Below are 14,450 nucleotides of genomic sequence, written 5' to 3' on the forward strand. Positions count from 1 at the left end.
CCTGCCTGCTGAGCTCCTCGCCGCTGACCCGCCTGCTGAGCTCCTCGTCTGCTGACCCACCTGCTGAGGTCCTCACCACTGACCTGCCTGCTGAGGTCCTGGCCACTGACCCGCCTGCTGTGGTCCTCGCCCCTGGTCCACCCACTGAGGTCATCTCTCCTGGTCTGTCCACTGAGTTCATCACTCCTGCTCTACCTGTCCTGTTCCTGCCCAAAGAATGGCCCAATGGACGACCTCTCGACCACCTGCCTGACCGGCCCCGGCCCGATGAATGGTCTCCCGGCCCCCTGTCTGTCCTGTTCCTGCCTGAAATACGGCCCATCAGACGACCCCTCGGCCACCTGCCTGACCGGCCCCGGCCTGATGAATGGTCTCCTGGCTGCCTGTCTGACCTGTTACTGCCCCAAGAATGGTCCATTGGACGAGCTCTCGGCTGCCTGCCTGACCGGTCTTGACCTGATGAACCGTCTCCCGACCGCCCGTCTGATGTGATCCTGCCTGAGTGGCCTCCCGGCCGCTCGCCTGACCTGTTCCAGCCTGATGGACGGTCCCGCCTGGCCGACCTGTTCTGGCCTGATGGTCGGCTGCCTGCCTGATCTGTTCTGGCCTGATGGTCGGCCTCCACCTCCTGTTCCCAGCTGTTTGTAACCATGTCCTGTCTTGTCTGTGTATTTAGGCCTGTCTGTGAGTCTTGTCCTTTGTCGCGTCATCGTTGGGTCTTCCTTGTCCTGTTCTGATGTGTCCTGTCATGCTCCAGTCTCCAGAGGGTAAGTTGCTGCCACGTCAGCCATTTGGATTTATTATTATTAAATATCTATATTTTTGTACCTACTGCGTCCAGAGTCCTGTCTGCAATTATTGGATTCACTCCTTGCCTGATAAATCCTGACATAAACTCCTGAGGGGTGATGATCTGGTTCCAGGACCAGAAGAGAAAACCCCTGCTCCTCCTGAAGCTGGGATTAGAATCCCAGTTTGCTGTGTGTGAACGAGAACAGGTTCTCAAACATTTCGCCTGTTAAAATAAAGGTCAAATAACATAAATAAAACACACACTGAGCTGACTTTGATTAATCTGTTTAAAAGCTCCAAGAGCAACACTAGGATCTTAACTGGACCTTTTTTTTATCAAATGAGCAGAGCTAGCTATCGTTTAGGACTCACTTCCCTGACTGATTGGTTTGTATAGATTTGTCTCCGGTCTGTCTTTGAAAAGTACACAAAAACCAAGTCAGTCCGTATTTGGTCTGCTGTTTTTGAAATCAGTCTGACATGCACGTTTTTGGTCTGTGGGAGGAAACTGGAGTACCCGGAGAAAATCCACGCCCGCACGGAGAGAACATGTGGGGCTCCCGGACCGGGATTTGAACCAGGGACCTGCTCGCTGAGAAGACGCAGCAGCTCCACCAGTTACGCCACCGTGCTGCCCTCATTAAAATTCAATTTAATGAATTATAAATTTATGTTTCACCCAAAAGTTGCTGTCCTGCTGCGCCTGAAGACATAAAACAAGATGGAAGGAGATACACTTTTCATTGCTTTCATTGTATTTTTAGTACATTATTAATAATTTCTCTTTGATTTAAGAAGTTCCTAAAGTGAAAAACCGTATTAACTATTTGACGTTGATCAGAACAGACTCAGCATCACTCTGTCCTTGAAAATGAAGAAACTAAAGCAGAAGTTAAAGAGTTTGCTGATCGTCACAGAAAAATGAAGAAATTCACTCCTTGATCTAAACAACCTAATTTTGTTTTGAGTCTTACGTGGGGAAACACTTCTGGAGAAATAGAAGAGATATTTGGGGCAGGGGATGGTCACCACCTGGTCGATGTTGGCGCTGGGCCAGCAGGTGATCTTGTCCCACGTCCCACTGCAGCCTGACATGAACACAGAGAGCGAACATCATCAACATGAGGGTAAAACTAAACGTTGCTCAGCTTTAGACTCTTGGATCATTAATCCACTGCGATGACAAACAGTAGCTTGATATGCTGAAAGTGGAGTTCCCATGGCAGCCAAAACGTGGACGCTCGTATCGGCCGTCACAGCAGCTCCAGGCTGGTATCAGCAGAGAACCTGAGGCAGCATGCTTCCACTATGACTATTAAAACAGCTTTATTACACCGTGTTATTAGAATTCACCGGATCACTGTGACTTTGTGACACTTTTAGACCCACAGCTGCTCAACAACTCATCAGATCAAAAACCTCACCTTGATCAATGGCTCTAAGGATTCAGCAACATTCAACACGAAAAGACTAATGGTAATATCGGTGGCTCCATGACTTTCATGTTGAATGAAACTGAAACATGTTGCAGTGCCTCACTTAGCAACATGTAACTCTAACCCTATCAAGAATTAAACAGATTAACTGAGTTTTATTCTTGCGCACTCACAGCTGCATTTTTTAAAATCTGACTCTGTTCGTGTAAATGAAATATGATGAATTAGTTTTTCTTATGCAGCCACAGGCTGGATGGCCTTCCTCTCACTGAGACCTGCTTCTACTGCATTTTGTGAGTCGGAGCAAGCTACCAGTTTGAGATGAACTCCAGAGAATTTTCCACCTTACATAATACAGAAATCATGCAGGAATACTGCACACAGTGGAAGAAGTTCAATGATTTTAAACTGGGGGTCTGTGGAAGCATGTGAAGCAGTTATTATTCTATCTGTTACAGATAACTTTTTGGAAAAGAAAAGTTTGATTCTAACGGGATTGATGAGTCAGAGTGGGGTCAAGAACAAAGTTTATTGTTGTTCCATCCATCATCTTCCTCTTGTTCTGAAGTCGGGTTGTGGGGGCAGCATCTTGAGCAGGGAGGTTCAGACATCTCTTTCCACAGCCACCTCTTCCAGCTCTTCTGGGAGGACTTCAAGGTGTTCCCAGGCCAACTGAGAGACATAGTCTCTCCAGCGTGTCCTGGGTCTTCCCCGGGGTCTCCTCCCAGTCAGACATGCCTGAACCAACTCAACTGGCTCCTCTTACATTCCATGTCCCAAGAGCCACATCTGATAAGCCAGGGTCAGAGCGCCAAGGCCCCACCTTCTGCCACTGCCCATGGCGTCATGCACCCGACTCATATGGCCCCTCCTGCAGGTGGTGGGTCCACAGGAAGGCAAACCCATGTCACCAGTTTGAGCTAAGCCCGACCGGGCCCCATGGGTAGAGACTCGGTCACCAGGTACTCGCCGACAAGCCCGTCCCCCAGGCCTGGCTCCAAGGTGGGGCCCAGGTAACCCACATCCAGGCAAGGGACACTGAGTTCCTTTATTTCTGTCCATAAGAGTCTTCTGAATCACTCTGGCCTGTCACCTAGGACCAATCTGCTTTGGAAGACCGTACCAGACAGCAGCTCCTAGAATCATTCAGGCACAAACTCTTCCACCACGTTAAGGTTGTGATTCAAGGAGGATGTTTGTTGTTGTTGTTTAATCCAAATAAAGAAAGAAAGAAACACAAATTTAGTTTTAATGTTTAGAAATACTAGATTGGTGCAGTAGGTAGAGCTGCCGTCTCTCAGCAAGAGGGTTGCCAGATCGAATCCCAGCTGGAGGAGCCATTCTGGGTGGTTTGCATGTTCTCTCCGTGCATGCGTGGGTTTTCTCCAGGTATTCCAGTTTTCTCCCACAAATCAAAAACATGCATGTTAGTCTGATTGGTAACTCTTAATTATCCTTAGGTGAGAGAGAGTGTGAATGGTTGTCTCATTTGTCTCTGTGTCCCTGAGATGGACTGGAGACCTGTCCAGGGTGTCCCCCACCTCTCACACAGTGATTGCTGGACATGGGCACCAGTGACCCGAAAATGAAGAAGTGGGTAAAGATGATGGATGGATGGAAATACAATAAGTTTTCTGTTCATAGTGTCCCAGGCAGCACAGGAAGTGCTACAGCTAGCTGCAGCCGTTTTTACTTGCAACAAAACTGAATTCTCTGTAAATAATTTTGGGATGCAAAATAAAAAAAGCGTAAAAGTTTACAATATAGTGTAGTATTTGTTCAGAACGGAGTTGTTTCAAGAGAAGAGAACAGTATTTTGGTTAAGAACCACTGAAATAGAAATCCACTGGAATGACCACAGACTGTATGAGGTAAGATTTATGACCACCATCTTGTTAGACGTTACGTGTTTCACAGTACAGTGGGGTGGCTGTGGCTGAGTGGTTAGAGCAGTCGTCCGCCAATGCAAGAATTGGGGGTTCGAATCCACCAGCAGTCACATGCTGAAGTGTCCCTGGGCAAGACACTGAACCCCTCATTGCCTCTGATGTGTGTCCCATCGGTGTATGAATGTGATAAAGCTCTGATTAGTCTCTTTAGAATGATTTGTTCAATTAGCTTTGTAGAGATCTAGTAGAGTGCTGTGTGAATGGGTAAATGAGGCACAGATTGTAGTGTAAAGAGCTTTGAGTATCTTGAAATAAGATAGAAAGGCGCTATATAAGTACAGTCCATTTACCATTTTACAGTTTACATGCTCCGTGTTTACATTTTAGCAGGACCAGTACACAACGTTTGCCTCCCCTCTGTCCAGAGAGAGCAGCAACCCCTGGTAGACTAGTATAAAGCATTAGACTAGTATTTTCAAATAAAACAAGTGGATTATACCACTTACTTTGAAGTGCAGGTTCTGATAAGTATAATAAATATTGACAATCATTGGACTTAAAGGCTGAGCTTAGTTTTTTCTGTCAGATACAGTATTTATGACCTGCTGCCATACTGGCAGTAACTAAGGATATCACGTGGCACCTATCAAGATGGCAGCATGAATTCAGTTCAATTCAGTTTATTTCTATAGCACCAAGTCACAACAGATATTATCTCAGGGCACTGAACAAAAACATTCACATACACATTCTCAACTTGTTATCAATAGACTGCTGTTGTTGGTTATTCCAGGATAAGTCAGTGAGTTACTCGTCACTAAAGCTGAAAATGGTTTTAGTCCCTTACAGAGAGAGCAATCCAAATATTTAAGTGCATGTGATATGCATACCATACAAATACAAAAAGTAAAAGAAAACATCGTAAAATTTTAAAAATTTGGAAAAATACACAAGATTTTACCCATTTTCTCACATAACTGACTCTTTTTTTTTAACTTTGTGCAACCAAAGTGAAACAGGAAGTGACATCACAGGGGAACTCTTTAAAAATTAGAACTTCCTGCTCTTTATTTAGCCCTGTGATGGACTTGCGGCCCGTCCAGGGTGTACCCCGCCCCTCGCACAGTGATTGCTGGACATGGGCACCGGCGACCCCCGTGACCCAAAATGGAATAAGCGGGTAAAGATAATGGATGGATGGATGCTTTTTATTTACTGAAACATTTGAACTCTGACTCTTTGTCTCTCTGATCATGACTGAAAATAATCTAAAGAAACATCAGATTCTTCTCTGCTGTCTGTGATGTTGGTCCCCTTTGACGTCACTTCCTTTTATCCTGTTACTGACATCACTTCCTGTTACTGTGCTTGAGAATATCTCAACAATTGTTCATCTCGGTGGTGGGAATTGGTATTTTTTTTGTTTTTTTGTTTTTTTTGCAAATCGTTGTTAATGTTTTCTCTCCAAAAATGTGTTCATATTTAATATAAAAAGTTTGACGTCACAGGAACTTTAAAGAGATGTATATTCAATTAAGTTAACGTTTGTTTACAAATATAACTTTATTGTGTTTTAATTTAAGTGTCCAAACTGCACATAATAAGAAGATGGAACAAACTCGCTTGAACATACAAGGTGTAATTTAAAGGCAGTTGCCTTAAAGCTTGTTGTGTCGATCATGTTCTGGGGTTTGCAAAAGACCGTGAGACAAAATAAGAGCAGCTACCAAAATAAAAGAATACACACAGAGATACACACTCAGACACACTCAATCAAGCCCAGATACCTGTTGTTGTGTTTTCAATCTGAGCCTCACACATCTTCCTCTCCTTGTCTATTTCCAAAATCAGGTCACACATCTGACTCTGAGCTGAAAGCACCTGTGGACACAAAGTTTGACTTTCAAATAAATTCACAAATCTGAGCAACACAATATAAACATGCAGGTTTGTGTGGATGCAAACGTTTGAGCTCCAGTTGGAAAACCCGAGAAGTAAATGTTACTTGTGAACACACCGAACAAAAAAAGTCTGCATGTTGTGTTGAACTGTGACTATTAATATCCTGATGCATGCTCAATGTGACTATTAATCTTTAAAACTTCTGAGGACAACACTTGCTTTGTTAACTTTTGAGGACGCTGTGAGTGGATTTAGTTATTTGGCGGTTATTTTTGGCAGAATAGCTCAGAAACATGGGGGCCAAATTTGCTTCAAAAGTCACCACTCATGACATTTGTTTACAGTGTCAATCAGTATTAGAATACAGGTTTCAATAACCGAGAAGATCTGGTGTATTAGTGTATTGTGAGTCTTGTGTACTATATGTGCTTGTGGATTTTATTGTATGAATACAAATGACTACTTTAGAGACTATTTTATCTTCATATCAGTGTGTGGAAGATGATGGTGGTTAATAACAAAGTCTTTGGGATGTTTTTAATGCTGTTTATTGGTGCAGCATGTCTAAGGATCCATGTGAACCCTCGGGACTTTCACCAACTGTTTGCAGGATGATTTATTGCTGTGACGCAGCTCAGTCTCCTGTCTGTAGGCACGAATCAGGCTGGAGTTACTTGCCTATTGTTGGGCACAAAATGAACCTGTACAACTGCAGCTGCTCCGGTGACTCCCTTTAGCTACACAACCATTTCTCCTGCTCCTCAGACATCAGAGTTTCCCTTCAGTTATTTCCCATATGGCAGGCCTGTGCAGCATGCTGACAGTGATCGATCACAGTTGCTTTAAGTTGTGCAAGGAGAGTGAAAATTAGGAGGGAGTAAAGCCTCCTCTGCTTGATTTCCTTCACAGGAGCTGAAACAGCCTGAAAGATCTTTTACAGAGCTGATACTCAGATAGATTTAACCTCCAGCAGGAGGAGGAGATTAAAGACCAAAGAGACAAAGTCTGCTGTTCCCATGGCACCCTGCTTGGAGACTTAACTGTTCTCCCTTGGACACAAAAAGTAAAAAATAAACACGACTTCCCCCTAAAAGACTCAAATAATATTTGTGTCTGGTGCTAATGTCTCATCTAATACACAGGAGGTGAGAACAATGATGTAAGTTAGACAGGGCAGTCATTCTACTGATACTCAGTGGATCAGAGGCACTTGGTGCGCCCTGCATCCAAACCAGGCTCTGAGAGGTGCCAACCACAGTTTACAAAAACCAACCCGACCCTCTCCAAAATCCAGTTCAAGTCAGAGTTTGGATACTCACGGGCTTCAGCAGCGCGCAAGAGAGAAGGAGACAAATCCTTCCTGGAAACTGTCCCGCCATCTGAACCAGTCAGGTGCGTGAAAAACAAAAAGGCTCAGTTCAGGAGGAGTCCTGCCTGGATGACTGCGCGTCCTGCGCTCCCTGACTGTGGAGAGAGCTGCTCCGCGCCACATGTCCTCCTTCTCCTCCTCCTGCCCCTCCTCCGCCTCCCTACCTTGAACAGCTAGTAGCCAATCAAAGAGCGTCTGTGCGTCAGTCAAAGATGGCGCACAATCCCAGAGAGACAGCTCACAGAAACTTTCAGTATGCGCCACAAACATCCCACTGGTGGAAACATTTACTCCAAAACTCTGATGCATTTGTTCACACACTGAAAACTGCTGGGTTATTTTAATAACTCCACTTCTTAGAGCTGCCAGGACAGTTGGGTTGGTTTGACCAAATGTTTTCTTCTTCTTTCAGCTAATCCCTTCTTCAGGGGTCACCAGTGGTTAATTTGAGCCGGATTCTGCCAGAACAAGATCCGGGAACTCTTTCACCGTGTGCGTTCCGGCAACTGTTCAGTCGGATCCATCAGCTCATATCTCCGCCCATAAAAGTCATTGCGCATTTTTATTTTGATTATTAAAAATACAACGACAGGAGACGTTGTCCATGTCTGTGGTGTGGATATTACTGCTGCAGCAGGTGCAAAAGCTCACACACATGCTGCTGCCAGCAGAGACGCTGACCGCACGTCCCGTGGGGATGAAGCGTCTTCATCCACCTTCAGCTGTGTCTCAGAAACCAAAGCAGCACAAACGAACATTTTAACGGCCCAAAGCAGCACAAACGTAGCACTAGCCACTCATTGTATTTACTGGAATTTTTGACGTGGGTGGGGTGTCAGCTTCACCTGTGCAGCTGTGCGCCCTGCTGACAGTACACATTTTACGCAAAGGAGCGTCTCCAGCTCTGCAGAGTGCGCACAACTGCTAATGTGTCAGAACTCCTGCATACATTTCAAAGATAACAAATAAAAAAAACACCGTAAAAAAAATAAAAAATACGAGTGAAATGTTTGATGTGTATTATTCACATTATCATGTTTCAAAATTAGTCAAAAATAACAGCGATCAAAATGTCAAAAAGACAGTCCAAGTTATTATCTAAAATAAATGGATGGATTGTTCTTAGCTGGACAACAGAGAATTGAAGCAGTGGTGATAGAGATTGGAGCAGAACAACACGCTGGACTGAATTCAGCTGAGAAGAGTTGGGGTCGGACATTAAAGTTTGTGTGTGGGGGGGGGGGGGGGGGGGGGGGGGGGGGGGGGGGGGGGGGGGGGGGAGCTGCTATTCACTGCTCTTTAAAATAAAAATTTCAATTCAACGTTTATTTATACAGGTTGTTAGTCTCATTGAGCCTCGTCATTTACAAGAGAGACCTGTTTTTAATCAATTTAATCAAATGTTTAACAACCTGTTAAAATACACTTGGAATGCAGGAAATGTCATCTGTTTATTCCATATTTTCTGGGGGAGGAACCACGGACAGAATATGAGAAAACCAACAGTAGTACAGTACTCCCTCGCTACTTCAAGGTTCGTTTATTGCGGATTCACTCTATCACGGATTTCAAAATATGATTGGACATGACACACAATTTGCTGATTGATGGATGAGCCGCACGATCGGCATGAAATTTTTAATTAAAATAAATTATTTTAAATTATTTAGCACCTGCTGCACATTTGTCAGAATCAGTTTCTTTGTTGTCATTCACACCACAAGTGGTACATGTGGTGGAACGAAATTATGTACACAGGGTCACAGTTGCATCCAACAATAAAATGTATAAGAAAAACAGTAATAACATCCAAGAGATGAACTAAGAAAATCATCAAATAAGAATACGCTAAGCACTAATAGCATAAAAACAATACATCGAACAGCAGCACGAACATGAGTCTGTGTGAGCAGATGAGCACGCATGAACACGAAACAGATCAGCAGCAACATGATGTGATTTTTTTCCACAGTGATTATTCTGGTTAGAGATTCATGAGTCTAACAGCCTCAGGGTAGAAGCTGTTCCTCAGTCTAGTGGTTCTACACTTAATGCTCCTTAACCTCCTGCCTGAGGAGAGCGGGGCAAAAAGTGTGTGTGCTGGGTGAGTAGGGTCCTTCATGATGCAGGTGGCCCTCTTCCTGCATCTGGAGGTGTAGATGTTTGTGATGGTGGGGAGACTGACTCCAACAGTCTTCTGTGCAGCCTTCACCACTCTCTGCAAAGCTTTTTTTTCAGCAGCTGTGCAGCCTCCATGCCACACGTTGATGCTGGAGCACAGGATGCTCTCCGCTGCACACCTGTAGAAGGAGGTGAGGACTGAGCTTCCCAGACCAGCTCATCTCAGCCACCTGAGGAAGTAGAGTCTCTGATGAGCTTTCTTGATCAGGCTGGTGGTGTTGTTGCTCCAGCTGAGGTTGTCATTCATGTGTACACCCAAGTACTTGTAGCTGGAGACCACTTCCACCACTGATCTTTTTATGTTTGGGGGGTGGGGTGGGGTAGGTATGTTTGTTCCTTCTGAAGTCCACGACCATCTCCATCTCTTCACATTGATGTGAAAGTTGTTCGTCCTGCACCAGCTTTCCAGGTGTTCCACCTCCTGCCTGTAGCTGGACTCATCGTTGTTTGTGATGCATCTGGTACGACGAGGGCTGGAGGAGGGTTTCCGGGTCCGGTGGTCACCGCTGTATCATCTGCAAACTTTACAATATGACCGCCTGGATGGGTATAGGTGCACAATCATACGTGAGCAGAGTGAACAGGAGAGGGCTCAGCACACATCCCTGAGGGGGTGGGTCCTCTCACAGAAAATTTGAATAACAGAGATGACATTTCCTGCATTCTGGTGTATTTGAACAGGTTGTTATACATCAACATTGACTTACATTTGTACATTTGTAGACACAATAAAATTACTATTTTGGAGAGGAACAGCAGGTTGTATAGCTCTGATTCTGTCAGGTGTTCAAAACCCCCTCCCCCCCCCCTCCCACTTCACGGTTCTGAACTGAACTCGTCTCCACTCCTGCTCCAGTCTCGTGGCACCGTTTGAAGCACCCGAAGGCTTCAATTCTCTGTTGTCCAACAGGACATCCATCCATCCATCCATTTTTTATTAAAGTAAACTAGACTGTCTTTTTGACATTTTGATAGTTGTTGTTATTTTGACAAATTACCGTTGTTTTGAAACGTGACATTGACATGATGTGAATAACACATCAAACATATCCATTCAAAAAAAAAAAAAAAAAAAGCAAAACAACAAAAATATATATATAGAAACATTTCGTCTCTCATACGAAAGACTTCCTCAGTCTGAGGTGCTGTATTCAGCTCAGTCTCTTAAATAGCACCTTCTCAGAGTGTCTCAACCAGTTTGCTGCTGACAACCAAAACCAGCTGCTCACATGATCAAGAAGGACCATCAGCCTAACAATGGATCATTAGCACACTGATGGCTGTTTACTACTCACAGAGGGCTGAGTGATACTAGCAATCACAGCATTGTAAGAGGGGGACAGTTGAACACGGAGGCCTCCACCCCTGTTTAATGATGGACGGTTTCTTTTCACAAAGATGGCCTCCTTTACTCCTCTCTCGTTCCTCTCTGTCCAGGATGTGAAAATCTTCAATACATCAATTCACACGAGAAGATGTAAAAAATGGCAGGTTGGCTTTCTTGGACTGTGAGGTCTCAGTCTCTGATAGAGGACATTTGCAAACTGAGGTGTACCGCATACCCATCCCAAGGGCGTCAGAAGCATCCGTAATGTGGCGGGGACACAATAATGTGTGTAGGTGTGTGTGTGCGCATGTAAAAAAAGGTGTTCACTAGTGAACAAAAAAGCAGCATTTCCCCTAGATTTCCTTTAATTCCACACATTTAAATCATGTTTCTCACCAAGTTTGTGTAAATTCAGCTGTGGGTTTTAGAGACATTTTAACTTTAATACACTTTAATACAGAGCGTCAGATCGGCACTATTTGTGTTTATAGAGAAAAAAACATCACTACTGGACTTTTTTTTACTTGTGTTCAACACTACTCATCTAAATGATGTTTCTCGTGAAGCTTGAGGACAATAAGGTGTGGGGTTTTAAAGACATTTAAACTTTAATGCACCTGAGCACACAGAGTCTCTTACACCTGCAGCGTCTTACAGCGTCACAGTTACTGCTAAGCTAAGCTGCTACGTAGCGCTCCACTTCTCTCCTCCTAACATGAATATATGTTTATGATCAACCCCCTGGTCAACCACTGCCCGCACTAAGCTCGCTAAACTGGTGAGCCAGTAACACAGATACCTCCACCTGTGTGCGTTTTCTGCCGAGGCAAAAGGCAGGAAGGGACGGTGGAGAGTTGGAGGTAACCAGGAAAACCTGGAGTAGAGTTTTAGTAGCTTGATTATTCTCCTATTGATCAAGTGGAATGGATTTGTTCACGAAGAAAGAGAAACTGTGCCGCCTGAACTAATGTTTTATAGTAAAAGTGTGTGTGTGTGTGTGTGTGTGGGGGGGGGGGGGGGGGGGGTGTCCAAATGAATGTTTTTTTTTTAATGTGGGGGGGACTGTCCCCTTCACATATAATGGTTGCAACGCCAATGACCCACCCACACAAACCAGTATTTACAGTTTGACTCTCATCACCCTTTGGACTTTGGACACAAGTTAGGAGTCATCAGGACTCTGTGCCACAGAGCAGACAGCGTCCCCACTAACTCAGGAGCCAGGCAGAAGGAGAAATCCCACACAAGACAGGCTCTAGAGCAATGTGGATATCCTAACTGGGCCTTCCTGAAAGCAGAGAAGAAACCCAAACAGGACTCCAGTCAGCCAACAGGTGAAAAGGAGGAACCCAGACCCAGACCAGTGGTCATTCCGTATGTTGAGGGAGTATCAGAGAAACTGAAACGTTTATTTTCTAAACACAACGTCCTAGTGGCTTTTAAACCCCAAAATACATTACGGCAAAGACTGGTTCATCCCAAAGATCCAGTCCCCCGGCACAAACAGAGTAATGTTGTGTATGCTGTTCAGTGTCAGGAGGGCTATGATCAGTCTTACATCGGGGAAACTAAACAGCCACTGGCCAAAAGGATGGCCCAGCACAGAAGATCAACATCATCAGGCCAGGATTCTGCGGTCTACACTCATCTCCAGGCCAGTGGTCACTCGTTCAGGGATGAAGATGTTCACATCCTGGACAGAGAGGAATGATGGTTTGAGAGAGGAGTAAAGGAGGCCATCTTTGTGAAAAGAAATCGTCCATCATTAAACAGGGGTGGAGGCCTCCGTGTTCAACTGTCCCCCTCTTACAATGCTGTTATTGCTAGTATCACTCAGCCCCCTGTGAATAGTAAACAGCCATCAGTGTGCTAATGATCCATCGTTAGGCTGATCGTCCTTCTTGACCATGTGAGCAGCTGGTTTTGGTTGTCAGCAGTAAACTGGTTGATCCACTCTGAGAAGGTGCTATTTAAGAGACTGAGCTGAATACAGCACCTCAGACTGAGGAAGTCTCTCGGATGAAAGACGAAACGTTTCTACTTTTTTTTGTTGTTGTTTTGCTTTGTTTTGGGTTTTTTTGAATGTCCAGAGGACCAGATTGAACTTTTTTAGATTTTTCTACCTGGATTATTGAGCATGCATCAGGATATTTTGAACCACTTTGGCCGGGATTGCCTCAAACTAGTAAGAGAGTTTGAGAAAACAGCAAGGAAGAGGGCAGACTACAGGAACCACTTGCGATTCAACCTCAGATGTCAACAAAGTGGCATCATTCCCAAGAGCCTGGAACTAAAATCGTCGGTCAGCGGGCACCGGGCAAGCAAGATCCTTCAGAAGGCACAGACCCAGCTGCTGAATGAACGGGTGAGACAGACCAATTTTACTATTGAGGCCTTGAAGGCCAAAGAAGATCACATTAAACAGAAACTAACTATGTGTCTAGATCAGACCACACTTCAGCAAGTGTTGGACTGTACAGATCAGGCACGCTTAGCACAGCATGTCAAGTCCAAGACTCGACAACAAAACAAGTTTAACATACTAATAGCTCATCAACACCATCACTATTCCAATAACAACACATTCAGTGTAAGACAACACTCCAGTAGTCAATTACATGCCAGGGAGACAGAAAAGTGGGTGAAGAATTTATCTGACAGACAGCTCACCCAGCCGGAGACAGAGATTCTTGCCAGGGGACTGAACTTTGCAGTTGCACCAAGTACAATTCCTCTGGTGGAGATGATCACAGTCACAGAATCAGCCATCCGCAACAACAAAATGAAAGAGGGTGAAGCAGAACAGCTCAGAATCAAAGTTTCATCCTGCCTCAGCAATGCCAAACCACCACCTTCCAACATCAGTAGAGAGGAGAGGGATGCACTCACCACTCTTAGCAAGGACAAAAACATCATCATTCTCCCAGCAGACAAAGGAAGGTGCACAGTGATTTTGAACAAGAAAGACTATCATGAGAATGTTATGACACTCCTTAGTGACGTAAACACTTATGAACCTCTGAAAAGAGATCCAGGAAGTGGTTACAAGAAGAAGTTGATAGATTGCCTGACATTTTGGAGCAGGACAAGGCTATTGACCATATTCTGTACCACAGACTGTACCCAGGGGAGGCCACACCTAGTCTGTATGGTTTACCTAAAATCCACAAACAAGGTGTACCATCCATCCATCCATCCATCCATTTTCTTTACCCGCTTATTCCATTTTGGGTCACGGGGGTCGCCAGTGCCCATGTCCAGCAATCACAGTGCGAGGGGCCGGGTACACCCTGGACAGGTCGCAAGTCCATCACAGGGCCACATAGAGACAAACGAGACAAACAACCATTCACTCTCTCACTCACACCTAGGGACTATTTAGAGTTACCAATCAGCCTAACATGCATGTTTTTTGGTCTGTTGGAGGAAACCGGAGTACCCGGAGAAAACCCACGCATGCACGGAGAGAACATGCAAACTCCACCCAGAAAGGCCCCTGGACCGGGGTTTGAACCAAGGACCTGCTCGCTGAGAGGCAGCAGCTCTACCAGTTG

The 14,450-nt window shown here is 44.9% G+C and overlaps 1 protein-coding gene across 1 annotated transcript in view; it reads right to left on the reverse strand.

Annotated features, from left to right (window-relative positions):
* LOC119414883 (vasoactive intestinal polypeptide receptor-like) overlaps nucleotides 1-7,398 on the reverse strand; it is a 37,516-nt gene extending 30,118 nt beyond the window's left edge. The window contains exons 1-3 of the mRNA XM_037682003.1: nucleotides 7,339-7,398; nucleotides 5,905-5,998; nucleotides 1,767-1,880 (exon numbers count right to left, since the gene is read on the reverse strand). Of these exons, the coding sequence (XP_037537931.1) occupies nucleotides 1,767-1,880; nucleotides 5,905-5,998; nucleotides 7,339-7,398 (268 nt within the window). The remainder of the gene's footprint in view (nucleotides 1-1,766; nucleotides 1,881-5,904; nucleotides 5,999-7,338) is intronic.
* Nucleotides 7,399-14,450: the final 7,052 nt, after the last annotated feature.

Source organism: Nematolebias whitei, chromosome 9, assembly GCF_014905685.2.
Source record: "Nematolebias whitei isolate Nwh7 chromosome 9, NemWhi1, whole genome shotgun sequence".
In the NCBI taxonomy this organism is placed as follows: domain Eukaryota; kingdom Metazoa; phylum Chordata; class Actinopteri; order Cyprinodontiformes; family Rivulidae; genus Nematolebias; species Nematolebias whitei.